General features: G+C 41.7%; 1 protein-coding gene across 3 annotated transcripts in view; it reads left to right on the plus strand.

Moving 5' to 3' along the window:
* The window catches only part of COL15A1 (collagen type XV alpha 1 chain), a 262,588-nt gene that overhangs the window by 107,735 nt on the left and 140,406 nt on the right, over window positions 1-14,447 (plus strand). For all 3 annotated transcript variants that reach the window (XM_050938132.1, XM_050938131.1, XM_050938133.1), the window contains exons 5-7: window positions 2,384-2,473; window positions 10,345-10,471; window positions 12,871-12,989. In XM_050938132.1, the coding sequence (XP_050794089.1) occupies window positions 2,384-2,473; window positions 10,345-10,471; window positions 12,871-12,989 (336 nt within the window). The remainder of the gene's footprint in view (window positions 1-2,383; window positions 2,474-10,344; window positions 10,472-12,870; window positions 12,990-14,447) is intronic.

A 14,447-nucleotide genomic window follows, 5' to 3' on the forward strand; every position in this document is an offset into this window, starting at 1 on the left:
GGCTGGCCTTCCAAGTTTAGAGAGATGTTTCTTCATCCATCTCCCTTAGTGGTGACAAGGGAGTGTCAGAGATCCAGGGCCCCCACAGCCAGGCATTCTAGACCTGCCCCCTTGGATCCTTGCAAAAACAAATGGTAGTCTCTCTTCTTTGGAACACACTGAAATACTTGACAGTGTTTTGTTGGTGTGCTTTGTTTTGTGAAGTCCCCCTTGGAAGCCAGAATTCTCAAAGAATTTTCCAATCTTTAGTCTCCGTCACCTTTGAATCCTTGAGTGGTAACGTTCATTTTGCTAAGACACTCATCTCCATACTCTATTTTAAATGCTGAAATAACTTACTTTATAATAATACTGGAACTAAGTTGCTGAGAAATACACATAACTAATTTTCCCCATGTAACTACAAGTGAAAAGTGAAGTACAAAAGAATGTGAAGAACTATTTCGTGCTAGAATGTAACATTCTAGGGGCAAGATTAGAAAGGCAAAGGCACAAAATGAGCTCAAACTAGCTATGGGAATAAAGGGAAACAAGAAGACTTTTTATCAATACATTAGAAGCAAGAGGAAGACCAAGGACAGGGTAGGCCCACTGCTCAGTGAGGTGGGAGAAACAATAACAGGAAACTTGGAAATGGCAGAGATGCTTATTGACTTCTTTGTTTCGGACTTCACTGAGAAGTCTGAAGGAATGTCTAACATAGTGAATGCTTATGGGAAAGGGGTAGGTTTAGAAGATAAAATAAAAAAAAGAACAAGTAAAAAAATCACTTAGAAAAGTTAGATGCCTGCAAGTCACCAGGGCCTGATGAAATGCATCCTAGAATATTCAAGGAGTTAATAGAGGAGGTATCTGAGCCTCTAGCTATTATCTTTGGAAAGTCATGGGAGACGGGAGAGATTCCAGAAGACTGGAAAAGGGCAAATATAGTGCCCATCTATAAAAAGGGAAATAAAAACAACCCAGGAAACTACAGACCAGTTAGTTTAACTTCTGTGCCAGGGAAGATAATGGAGCAAGTCATTAAAGAAATCATCTGCAAACACTTGGAAGGTGGTAAGGTGATAGGGAATAGCCAGCATGGATTTGTAAAGAACAAATCGTGTCAAACCAATCTGATAGCTTTCTTTGATAGGATAACGAGTCTTGTGGATAAGGGAGAAGCGGTGGATGTGGTATACCAAGACTTTAGTAAGGCATTTGATACGGTCTCGCATGATATCCTTATCGGTAAAGTAGGCAAATACAATTTAGATGGGGCTACAATAAGATGAGTGCATAACTGGCTGGATAACCGTACTCAGAGAGTAGTTATTAATGGCTCCCAATCCTGCTGGAAAGGTATAACAAGTGGGGTTCCGCAGGGGTCTGTTTTGGGACCGGCTCTGTTCAATATCTTCATCAATGACTTAGATGTTGACATAGAAAGTACGCTTATTAAGTTTGCAGATGATACCAAACTGGGAGGGATTGCAACTGCTTTGGAGGACAGGGTCAAAATTCAAAATAATCTGGACAAATTGGAGAAATGGTCTGAGGTAAACGGGATGAAGTTCAATAAAGACAAATGCAAAGTACTCCACTTAGGAAGGAACAATCAGTTTCACACATACAGAATGGGAAGAGACTGTCTAGGAAGGAGTATGGCAGAAAGAGATCTGGGGGTCATAGTGGACCACAAGCTAAATATGAATCAACAGTGTGATACTGTTGCAAAAAAAGCAAACGTGATTCTGGGATGCATTAACAGGTGTGTTGTAAACAAGACACGAGAAGTCATTCTTCTGCTCTACTCTGCGCTGGTTAGGCCTCAACTGGAGTATTGTGTCCAGTTCTGGGCACCACATTTCAAGAAAGATGTGGAGAAACTGGAGAGGGTCCAGAGAAGAGCAACAAGGATGGTTAAAGGTCTTGAGAACATGACCTCTGAAGGAAGGTTGAAAGAATTAGGTTTATTTAGTTTGGAAAAGAGAAGACTAAGAGGGGACATGATAGCAGTTTTCAGGTCTCTAAAAGGGTGTCATCAGGACGAGGGAGAAAACTTGTTCACCTTAGCCTCTAATGATAGAACAAGAAGCAATGGGCTTAAACTGCAGCAAGGGAGATTTAGGTTGAACATTAGGAAAAAGTTCCTAACTGTCAGGGGTGGTTGAACACTGGAATAAATTGCCTAGGGAGGTTGTGGAATCTCCATCTCTGGAGATCTTTAAGAGTAGGTTAGATAAATGTCTATCAGGGATGGTCTAGATGGTATTTGGTCCTGCCATGAGGGCAGGGGACTGGACTCGATGACCTCTCAAGGTCCCTTCCAGTCCTAGAGTCTATGAATCTATTCTGACTATGGAATTTTCTAAATTCATCCTAATGATTTGCTTTTGTGTAGGCATCGGGAGATTCTAGTGGCACTGGTAGCATTCAAGAGCTGGAAGGACTTCCTGAGACAGAAGAAGTCATTGCATCTTCTCAACCCCTAGTAAGTGTCAACAATTATTCAGCTTTACCTTTCTGCATTACCAGTACTTTAAGTAGTGAGGCACAAATGCTGCCATTGGATACTCATTTGCAGCACCCTCTGAGGCCAATCAGAGTGACGTGCCCTACCAAAGGCAGAATTTGGCCTTGGAAGTCCAACTTCCTTCAGGCTTGATAATGAATTAACAATTTGCTGCAAGCAAGAGGCAGCACATTATGCTGCCCCTGGAGCAGTCCATGTGGAGGGAGTGTGACTTCGGGACTTTTTTCTCTGAAATTATCTTATCATATAGGTTTACAAGATCCTGCCTTCATTTTTCCTTCATTCCCTTTTTTAAAGTGTCTCTACAACATTCTGTTAACCCACTTTGATGCAGGGTGATAAGCAGCTGACCTAATGTGTTTTGTTTCAGTATTTTTAAAATCTATCTTGACTGTTCAGCGATTGGACTCCTGCCTTGTTCACTTACTACACACTGCCTGTCTTGTCAACATATGGCTCAGATCTTTTCTCATTTACACCAGCATAAATCTGGATTTAGTCCAGAATTGCACTGTAGTCATTGAATATAGACCAGGGCCAAAATTTGGCCTAATCTGCAGGATTTGTGTCATTCACTATGTATCCCTGCCTCATTCACTGTACACTGTATAGCCTTCCACCCCTAGCTCTCCTTATTACACCCTGTACTCTTTGGGAGGCCTGATGACGGAAGGAATATATTTCCTGCCTGTATTCAAGTAAGTGTTTGTAACTTGTTACCCTGTAATCCATTACAAAGAATTAATATAAGAAGAGGGGTCAAATATAAGAAGGCCCCCCCCCCATGTTACTCTGGCCATATCAGGAGCTTGATGAGATGCAGAGTATCACAAAATATGAGTTGCAAAGGTGATTCTTTCTTTGATTCAATTTAATTTCTTCCTCAAAACGCAGAATAAATGTATCCTTCTCTGTATGAAACACTAGAGGACAAGGAGGGCCTGAGGCCTAGGGACTGGTTTAGGTATAGAATGAACCAGAATGTTCAGAAAAGTTATTTCTTGTATAAGAAAAATAGAAAGTTTTTCCTGTACTAAGTAGATTATCATATGTATTAGCTTGACTTTTGATTACCTTCAAGTTTCCACAGAACACACCCTTTGGCAGATCATATGTGTGCTACTTCTTTAAAGGAGTACTTTGACAGAGCATTAAACCAACAGGAAGTCTTTGGCTACCACTTGTGCTTCCGGGGGAGTTTTGGTAGAATAGTGAGTTCCACGCTGCAGTGCTGTGGCATGGAAACGTCTCTTGCCAGTAGACTGTGTTTTTCTTGGTAACCCATTGTCATAAACAGATAGCTAAGGGTTAATGTCTCTTTCACCTGAAAAAAAAAAAAGTAACCTGAAGCACCTGACCAGAGGACCAATCAGGAAACAGGATTTTTTCAACTTTGGGTGGAGGGAAGTTTGTGTCTGAGTTCTTTGTCTTCTGCCTGACTCTCTCTCTCAGCTATGAGAAGGATTTTTCTATTTCCTGCTTTCTAATCTTCTGTTTCCCAGTTGTAAGTACAAAGAGATCAGATAGTGAGTTATATGGTTTTTTTCTTTTGTATTTACATGTCTATAGTTGCTGGAGTGCTTTAAATTGTATTCTTTTTGAATAAGGCTGTTTATTCAATATTCTTTTAAGCAATTGACCCTGTTTGTCACCTTAATACAGAGAGACCATTTGTATGTATTTTTCTTTCTTTTTATATAAAGCTTTCTTTTTAAGACCTGTTGGAGTTTTTCTTTAGTGGGGAACTCCAGGGAATTGAGTCTGTACTCACCAGGGAATTGGTGGGAGGAAGAAGTCAGGGGAAAACCTGTGTGTGTTAGATGTACTAGCCTGACTTTGCATTCCCTCTGGGTGAGAGGGGAAGAGAGATTGACTCTCGGTAATTCTGTTCTCCAGGCTGGGAACGGGGAGGGTGAAATCCCTCTGCTTAGATTCACGGAGTTTGCTTCTGTGTATCTCTCCAGGAACACCTGGAGGGGGGAAGGGAAAAGGTTTATTTCCCTTTGTTGTGAGACTCAAGGGATTTGGGTCTTGGGGTCCCCAGGGAAGGTTTTTGGGGGACCAGAGTGCCCCAAAACACTCTAATTTTTTGGGTGGTGGCAGCAGTACCAGGTCCAAGCTGGTAACTAAGCTTGGAGGTTTTCATGCTAACACTCATATTTTGGACGCCAAGGTCCAAATCTGGGACTAGGTTATTGACACCCATAGCAATGTGTGTCAGGTGACGGGGCTGAAAATAACCTGTTAAAAAGGCAAAGATGTTGTACTGACCTTACTAAGTAAAAGGAAGGTGGTTTGTATGTACTTTTAAGGAACAGGTTAAGAGTTTGCATTCTCCCTTTGAGTAGAACGTTGCAGTTTGAGATGTGCTAGCAATGTAATTCTAATTTATATCATGAGAGGTGAACTAGAAGTAAAATAGTTACTACCCATGGGTCAAGTATACTCCCACATTCACAAATGTATCAAGCTGCTAAACTGTGACCTCTTCCCTTGTACCACACTTCTGAGACCTCCACTGCGCTAGACAGGAAACCTCTGTGGAAAAATCATGTCAAGGTTTAACATTGTCAGAGTAGTACAAGAATGTCATATCTTCTTGGGGGGAAAAACAATGTAGTGATTTTTTTTTCTTGGCATGCTCTGTAGCACTGGCCTGCAGGGAACTAGAAGCTGGAATTAAGAATCAACCCCAAGGGAAGTGACAACTCCAGCACTATTGGGATGTATTATAGGAATGATGAAGCTGTAGTTGGTATTAATTGGGGAAGCAAACTATTCCACTTTCCTGTGGGCTTCTTCAGGACAGCCACACACATGGGCACAACTAAACCATTGCAAACCTTTTCAGTACATCTCTAATTTACATATCAATTTTCCCACAAATCCTTCTCCATAAAACAAGACACGCTCACATGCACTGATATTCTGTTATTTATTTCTGTTGTTCTAAAAGCGGATTGTATACTGGGAAGGAAACTGAGCCTAAGAGTATTTTTTTTTAATTGCAAAGCTGCTGCTTTCCCTTCAGATTGAAATATTATGCTAATATAGTAAACATGGAGAATGAATCATCAGAAGGATTTTGTTTAAAACTTTAAAAGCAATGTCTATACATTCTGTTCATTTTACATTCAATTTTTCAGTGATGGTCTGTCTTTTCTGGTGTGCCTTGAAACAAAGGGAGTCTGTGTGAAGTCCTAGTTACAGCTACAGAAAGGCTCTTTGTATGAGATAATCACCCTATGTTTTACACTGCATACGTTTCTGAGCCAAACAATCATAATCCTGAAGGGCTTGTGAATTATCATTTCCCTTAAACTGTAAGAATTCACATGAAAGTTCTTTCATAGGCAACATACATAACTTAGTGTTTTTTAAAATGTGTTACAATAATGTCATTAAAATTCTTCAAAAAGGCAGCACCAGTGTATTAATAACTTGGAAGATTTACGTTGACTTTTAAAAAAGGTATGGGTTTTTGCCAAATATGAAATGTCTAAATGTGACTTGTTGGATGTGTATGCTTTCCAGTATGAATGTCCATTGATTTTTAATATGCCTTTTTTTAGAAATAGTCAAGAAGAGACATAGACTAATGACAATATAATAATCAATATAGTCACGGATGGATGCGTCTGAAATAGTTTGTATTCATGTAATGCTATTACAAATTGCTAAGCAAACTCTCCAAGATCAGTAATTCAAAGTACATTCCCATGCTGGTCTGGAATGAAAAAAATCTAGGATCATAATTGACAACATCGCTGCAGAATGAAGAATCTTATCCATGCCAAGGATGCATAACCTAGTAGTTTGTATTCTGCTAAATTCTACTGTACTCTGCGGTAACAATAGATTGAACTGTTTGGGATATTTCAGTACATTTCCATTCAACAAACTGTACATAGTTTTTCAGCATAGGGAATCATCGGGAAAGAGAGATGTCTTTTTCTAGAAGAGCTGCCACTCTGAAAGGAGTTAATTATAGATACTCTGGTATAGTTTATTTATGTTGCATTCTCCCAAGGGAAGTATTAGAAACCGTATTGCTTGGCACATTGACATCTGGACCCTCTCCTGTGAGGTCCTGAGTGCCCTGTGTGATTTCTGAATGTCTTCTGAACTTAATTGGGAAAGGAGAGTCCTCAGCACCTCATTTGAGACGCTCATCACCTTGAAGATTTTGAGTCCTAAATGTATAACAACAAAACATTCTGGACTGGCAGAGAGGTGAGCTAGAAGTCCTACTGGGTCTTTTCCTTCTCTACATTCTAAAGGCCAGAAAACCTCCTCCCACAGAGAAACTCATGCATGAGTTTCCACAGTCAGAAAACTGTGAGCTCATGGAATTTCCTGGGAATCACCCCTCCAGATGGAGAGTTTTGTGGGGCTGTGGAGCTTTGCTGTGAGTGAGATCTCCTAACCACAGACTGGAGATCCACTTTGAAGGAACCCAGGTAGAAGGTGAGGACACAGGAACTATCCATGCATTGCTGCACTTCCACACCGCTTCTGTAGTTTCTTTCCCCCTGCAACAGCAAGGTTGCTATTGCCTTTGCCTGTCCTCTCTGGCTGCTTGCTTAGTAGGAGTCACAGAGGGAGTTAACCCAGCTCCAACCTCTATGGACTTCTGTCCAGATTTATACATGGAAATTCATTGGGTCTGCAGGGAATGCAGCCCATGCTCTGTTCCAACCATGCCCACCCTTTCCTTCATATCCTCACAGAACACATGCAGAGGAGCTGCCTTCTGTTCCAGTGATGTGCACCCCGAAAAAGCCATCCTTTCTCCCTGTGCTTGGGTAGAGTGCCTAAACACGGAGGGAATACCCCAGCCTTATGATTCTAACACAGATCCCTGTGACCCACACCATACACCTCCTCCCAGCTTAGTATATTGCTCTTTGTCATTAACCTTTTGCATATAGTTCTTCAGCCATTTTTTTTTTTTTACTAGACAAAGCTCCTGTCCAAACCAATGTGGATTAATTTTGAGAGATTCATGGGCCACTGTTAAATGCTTTGCTAAAATCCAATCACAGTATATTTGGTTTACTGTTTTCTTTATCTACTAATCCTTGTAATTCTATCAAGTAATCAAATTTATGTGGCATGATTTTATTTTTATTAACCTGCAGTGTGCTGCTTATTGCTCATTGTTCTATTATCTTTTGTATGCGTAGCCATTTTTTTTTCCTCAGTATTTTCCCCATTATCTTTCTAGGGAAGGAAGTCAGATTTTGGGGTGGAATTACTAAAATCACTTTCTTTTCCTTTTATTAAAGGTTATCTATTATTTAACATTAGTAAAAGTAAATCTTTCCTCTGGTTAATTTGTCTTCACATTAATGTAAAACACTTGATACCAATAATGGAACAAAGCCAGGGATTATCCTTTTCTAGTTGTTGTTTCTGTTTAGTATTGGTTATACAGAAGCAGAAGAGGAAAGTCACTGGAGACTGTATTTAGAGGAAAAAAAAGTCTGCTCCTTTTGCAGGAGTACTGCATGTTAAAACATGGCAAAGCTTAATGCTCTAGGTTTATTATAATTCAGATCAACAGATTACATTTAAGGGTACATTAAGCTGTTGGCTCCAATGAATAGTTGGAGTATGCTTGCAGGGAATATCACGAAAAAGGTATACAAAAATAAAGGAAAAGAGAAGATAAGGAGCAAAAACAAATATATGTAATCTGTTAGAGCAAAGGTATTTGAAATCCAGTCTAATCAATAGAAAGATGCCTGTTGACTTCATTGCGAGTTGGATCTGGCCCACAGTGAACAAGACTTCTGATATTCTTTGTTCTTTAAGCTTTCAAAGAAATTGCAAGTCAGAAATGACTTCCTAAAACAAATATGGGTCTGTCTACAGTGCACTTAGACACCTGTGGCTGCCCCATGCCAACTGACTTGGGCTAAAGGGCAGTTTAACTGCATTATAGACATTCGGGCTCTGGGACCCTCCCACCATACATGATCCCAGAGCCTAGGCTCCAGCCCAATCCTGAACATCTAAACTGCAGTTAAACAGCCCCTTAACCTGAGCCCTGCAAGCCTGAGTCAACTGGCACAGGCCAGCCGCGGGTTTTTAACTGCAGTATAGATATATCCTGTGTTTCCTCAGAGCTTTACAAGTAACTGAAGTGAAGCCATGATGCCTTCATTAGCAATTTTATTTTATCTTATTTTTTTACGACCAGTAGCAAGACTCAAATCTGGAAATAGCAGGAATCTGCACCCACCAATTATAATTGTGACTTGTATTGTGATTGCACAATGGGGACTAGGGTACCTACATGCCAAGTGCTGTACAAACATAGAACAAAAAGACAGTCCCTGCCCCTAAGGGCTTAGTATTCAGTCCTCCCCTCTGTGCTGTCACTGTCCTTCCTTTTAAAATGAGGACAGCATCTAAGTGCATATTGTACTTGAAGCATGTGCTTAGTTTCCATTGATTTAAGTGAGACCTGAGCACATGCTTAAGCGCTGTCTTGAATAGGGATGCTTTCCTGAATAGGGGCCTTAAACCTTATTTCTAGTGTTTTATTATGGAAACACAGCAAACTGCTTTGAAAGGGTTCCTCTCTTGTATATACATAAAAACAGAAGGATAATATCAGGCTAAAGATGTTCTAGGTATAATTCCATTCTTTTACACGTATAGCGAAATATGTAAAAATTCCTTATTACCATTATGTGCATCTCTGCCAGATTCTTTGGCCCACTACATGCGCTCCATGTTGCTATGGCAACACAAATCACATTTAAACCTGGCTTAATTGGCCAGTGGAGGACTGAGTAGGGCAATTCTCTGGCACAGAGCCAGCTCTGTCTCAAGTCTCTGAGGGATAGTCTATATGAACAGATAGTGCATGGCAAGCTGGGATGTAACTCTACCTCTCACTAATATGCCATACTCAAACTGTCTACGTGGACCTTGCTGCCATGCACTAAAGTTCTATAATGCCCTTTGGTCTACTCCCATTATAAAGTGTATAGATTAAAGTGCACTAAGGAAATTTTAGTCACGTCAGCAGGGGCCACACAGACAGTTCGTGCATGGCAAAGTAGATTTACACCCCAGCTTGCCACAAACTTAACTCTTTGTACAGACAAGCCTTGAGTGTATGTGGTAGGGCAGGTGTACTTCTACACCTACTCGATCCCAGGCTGCTGAAATTGCCACTGTGGCCTATGGACAGCCAGCAGAAGACAGAGCAGACTGCCAGCTCTGTGGATAGGGCTGGCACTTGCCAGCTGTAGGACCAAGAAGCCATAATGGTGGCTTAATACCACCTGTGCCTTCTCCAGACTGGTGCCAAATGTCTTACCAGGCCCAGAGGATCTGGATTTCAGATCTGTTTGCTAGCTTTTCAACAGAACTTAGTTGAAACTTTCATACATATTATATGAAATTTATATTAAAACCATTTGGCTATAAATTAGAGAGACGGTTCCTGCCAATCAGAAATGAGGTATTTAAGAAAGAACAGCGGTTAAAGAGAAAAAACTTTATTGTAATGTAATGCAAATACTTCTTGTTAGTAAATGTTAATTTTATTGGTACCTGCCTTTTAGCAGTAACTGAAAACACATTCAAAAGAATTAGGCATTATTAGGAACAAGTGCATAAAAAAGTGCTATTTGGAAGAAAACCAAGACTCCAGTTGAAATTCATAAATATAGCAGGTTTGTCTATTCTCTGAAGTAGAACAAACCTATTGATTCATTTTATATAGTAAGACTTTTCTCAAGAATAATGATCAAATATGTTTGCTTTACTTTCTTGCTAAGCAATTGTTTGGGAATTTATTTATTTTTTAGCCTGAGGAAACAACCGCTGGACCTGTAGGAGCACCTCCAACTATATCAGCTCAATCAGAAGAAATGGATTTCTCAGGACATCACATATTAGATGAAGCACCTGAACCACCTACAATCAAAGAACAAGGCACTATATATATTACCCTTTTTTACTTCTACACTCTTCATGGCTGGGCCTATATCTTCTCTGCATAGACAGCATGTGCCACATTTGGGTACTACCTGAAATATACATAATCATTTTAAATATCTTAGATATTCTGTTTATTATGATGGGCATCTCATCAGTACTGAACATGATGAGCCTACTGCAGGGTAAAATACATTTTTCACTGAACAGTTGCACTTTGAATTTTTCAAACCGGTCCATTGTAACAGTGGTTATAGGTAGAGACTACAACCGCTCCTGAGCCCCTTTTTGCTAACCATGGGGCCCACAGATCATTTAACCACAACTTGGGCAAAAAAGATCCTTAGTTCTTAGATGTGCAAAGAGCAGGCATACCCTTCTCAACAAAGATAGGTCCCGATCATAGCTGCATTCAACTAAACTATAGTTTGTTTGAGAGGAAAAACAGATAAAACAAAGAATTTAAATAAATTCTCGGTCTGTATGACTCTCAGTGGACAGTAATGCAAGCCAGCAGATGTGCATACCCACCAGTTCTGGTGTCTTGCAGTAGTGTACCTGGCAACTGTGCAGTACTATATGTAGGAAGGATTTTTACTTCTCTAACTTGCTGCTTAGATCACCTGATAGCTGGGCACATGAAGTGTCATTATCCCATCTTAGAATGTATAAATATAAATGTTATTGGTTCTAAAATTGTCCAGCCCCTTTTAAAAATTTAGCTCCAGTATTTAATTCTATGATCTCTTATGATAGTGAATTCCGCATACTTAACAACACTGTTATCCATCACAGTAATGTCTGAGCACCACACAGCCAAATGTATCTTTGCCACACCCTGTGAGGTAGGGGAGTATTATCTCCAATTTACAGTGGAGAAACAAGCACAGAGAGATTAAGAGCCAGATTCTCAAAGGTCTTTAGGCACCTAAAGATACAGAGAGGTGCCCAGTGGGATTTTCAGAAGTACGTAGACACCTAAACATATGTTGATTTCAGTGGGAGTTAATTGTATAGGCACTTTTGAAAATCAAACTTTGTCCCTAATCTGCCTCTTAAGGCATCTAAATTCCTTTAAAAATCAGACCTGAAGCGACTTGGTCAAAGTCAAACAAGAAGTCTGTGAGAGAGCCAAGAATTGAACCCATATCTCTTGAGCTCCAGTCTACTGTCTTAGCAACAGGGTCGCTTAACTATCATTCATTGGATGGTCATGATGATGAAAAGTGAGAAACTGTGAGGGGTAAAAAATCTAAAATGTGGGGAACCATTTTCCCATTGTGTATAGAGTACTTGATCCTATGTAGTGGAGGTATTAAGCATTTCATGTGTAAAGTGCCAAGTACAAAGTGCTAAGCAGGGCACGAAGCACAGAAGAACCCAATTCTCCAATAGTGAGAAAACTGCAGCACACAACCACATTACTAGAGCAGGAATCAGCAATAGGAGTAAGGCCAAAGAGGAGACTGCATAACTAATTACCTCACCCTTAGACAGAGGATTACACTTAAGCCAATGGCTCCTGAAACAAACCTTGCAGGACACATCCCTCATTTTTAAATCTTCACAGCTGGAAGTTAGGTAGTGGGAAGGCAAAGGGTTGAAGCAAGAAGATCATCCAATGCACTCTCCTTATCTCACCCATTCCTACAGTATATCCCAGGGCCGCCCAGAGGTGGGGACAAGTGGGGCAATTTACCCCAGGTCCTGGGCCTCGCAGGGCCCCCACCAGAGTTTTTCGGGCCCCCCGGAACAGGGTCCTTCACTCACTCCGGGGCCCCTGGAAAACTCTCACGGGGCCTGGGCCCCCGGCGCTTCTTCCGCTCCAGGTCTTTGGCCGCAATTTGGCAGTGAGGGGTCCTTCCGCTCTGGGACCTGCTGCCGAAGTGCCAGGTCTTCAGCAGCAATTTGGTGGCGGGAGGGTCTTCCGCTCCGGGACCCGCCGTCAAAGTGCTGGGTCTTTGGCGGCAATTCAGCGGCAGGGGGCCCCCGTCGCCGATCTTCGGGGCACTTTGGCGGTGGGTCCCAGAGCGGAAGGACCCCCTACCACCAAATTACTGCCGAAGCGGGGGGTCCCCTGAATCCTCTGGGCAGCCCTGGTATATCCCCTCTTTTGTACCTATCTTCTCTCTTTTTGTACTTTTTTTAAAAAAAATCCCCCTATCTTCCAAAGTTTTTGAAATAACTGTGTTTTTATTTAACTCCATCCTTCTCTATTACAGAAAGATTTTATTTTTGCCTTGAGTTTTGGGGGTTTCCCTTCTTTCCAACTTTAATCTTCTGTTTGTGTATTTTTGTCAAATACCAATTATTTTCTTTCTTTTGCCTTCCTGTATGTTTGCTCTCTTCCCCGATAAATGTCTTCTAGTGTGTTTTCTCTATTTCATTTTATTTAGGTTCAACCAGTGCAGGAAATGATCAACATGAAAGTGATGCCACTACGGTAGCCCAGGAAATACTAAAATCAGAAACTGGCTCTGGTGCTATTGTTTTGCAAGGAGTGAGCAGAGAAAAGGTAGGATAGGTGGCTTACTATGTAGCTCCTCATTATGGCTCTGATTCAGGAAAGCACTTATGCATCTTATTAAATGCTTTCCTGAATTAGCACATTTATCCTTTCCAGCTTACTACTAATGATTATAGTGATCAGTTATTTGTATACGTATGCCTGGTCTACACTACGCGTTTAAACCGATTTTAGCAGCGTTAAACCGATTTAACACTGCACCTGTCCACACAACGAGGCCCTTTATATCGATATAAAGGGCTCTTTAAACCGGTTTCTGTACTCCTCCCCGACGAGAGGAGTAGCGCTGAAATCGGTATTACCATATCGGATTAGGGTTAGTGTGGCCGCAAATCGATGGTATTGGCCTCTGGGCGGTATCCCACAGTGCACCATTGTGACTGCTCTGGATAGCAATCTGAACTCGGATGCAGTGGCCAGATAGACAGGAAAAGCCCCGCAAACTTTTGAATTGCATTTCCTGTTTGCCCAGCATGGAGCTCTGATCAGCACGGGTGGCGATGCAGTCCCAAATCCAAAAAGAGCTCCAGCATGGACCGTACAGGAGATACTGGATCTGACCGCTGTATGGGGAGACAAATCTGTTCTATCAGAGCTCTGTTACAGAAGACGAAATGCCAAAGCATTTGAAAAAAATCTCCAGGCTATGATACAGAGTCCACAGCACAGTACTGCGTGACAAGAGTAACGGAAAGCCAAAGAATCAAATGGACACTCATGGAGGGAGGGAGGGGGTACTGAGGACTCCAGCTATCCCACAGTCCCCAGCAGTCTCCGAAAAGTATTTGCATTCTTGTCTGAGCTCCCAATGCCTGTGGGGTCAAACACATTGTCCAGGGTTGTTCAGGGTGTAGCTCGTTAATTTACCCCCTCCCTCCTCATGAAAGAAAAGGGAAAAAAAATCGTTTCTTGACTTTTTTCAATATCACCCTATGTCTACTGCATGCTGCTGGTAGACGCGATGCTGCAGCAGTGAACAGAAGTATCCTCTCCCCTCCCCTCCCCGGTGGCAGACGGTACAATATGACTGCTATCTGTTGTCATCATCAGCCAGTGAGTACTCCTGGCTGGCATCAGGTGAGGTCGGCCCGGGGCGCCTGGGTAAAAATAGGAATGACTCCTGGTCATTCCCAGTCGATGGTACAGAATGGCTGGTAACCATCTTCATCATAGCAACTGGGGGCTGAGCTCCATCAGATCCCTCCCTTTCATGTGTAAAGAAAAGATTTTGTACTGCCTGGACTATCATAGCAGCGGGATGCTGGGCTCCTCTCCCCTGCACCTTTTAATGTCCTGCCTGGACTATCATAGCAGCTGGAGGCTGCCTCCCCCTCATTTTATCTCACTAACAAGTCAGTGTTTCTTATTCCTGCATTCTTTATTACTTCATCACACAAATGGGGGACACTGCCACGGTAGCCCAGGAGGGTTGGGGGAGGAGGGAAG

Source organism: Gopherus flavomarginatus, chromosome 2 (genome assembly GCF_025201925.1).
Source record: "Gopherus flavomarginatus isolate rGopFla2 chromosome 2, rGopFla2.mat.asm, whole genome shotgun sequence".
NCBI lineage: Eukaryota > Metazoa > Chordata > Testudines > Testudinidae > Gopherus > Gopherus flavomarginatus.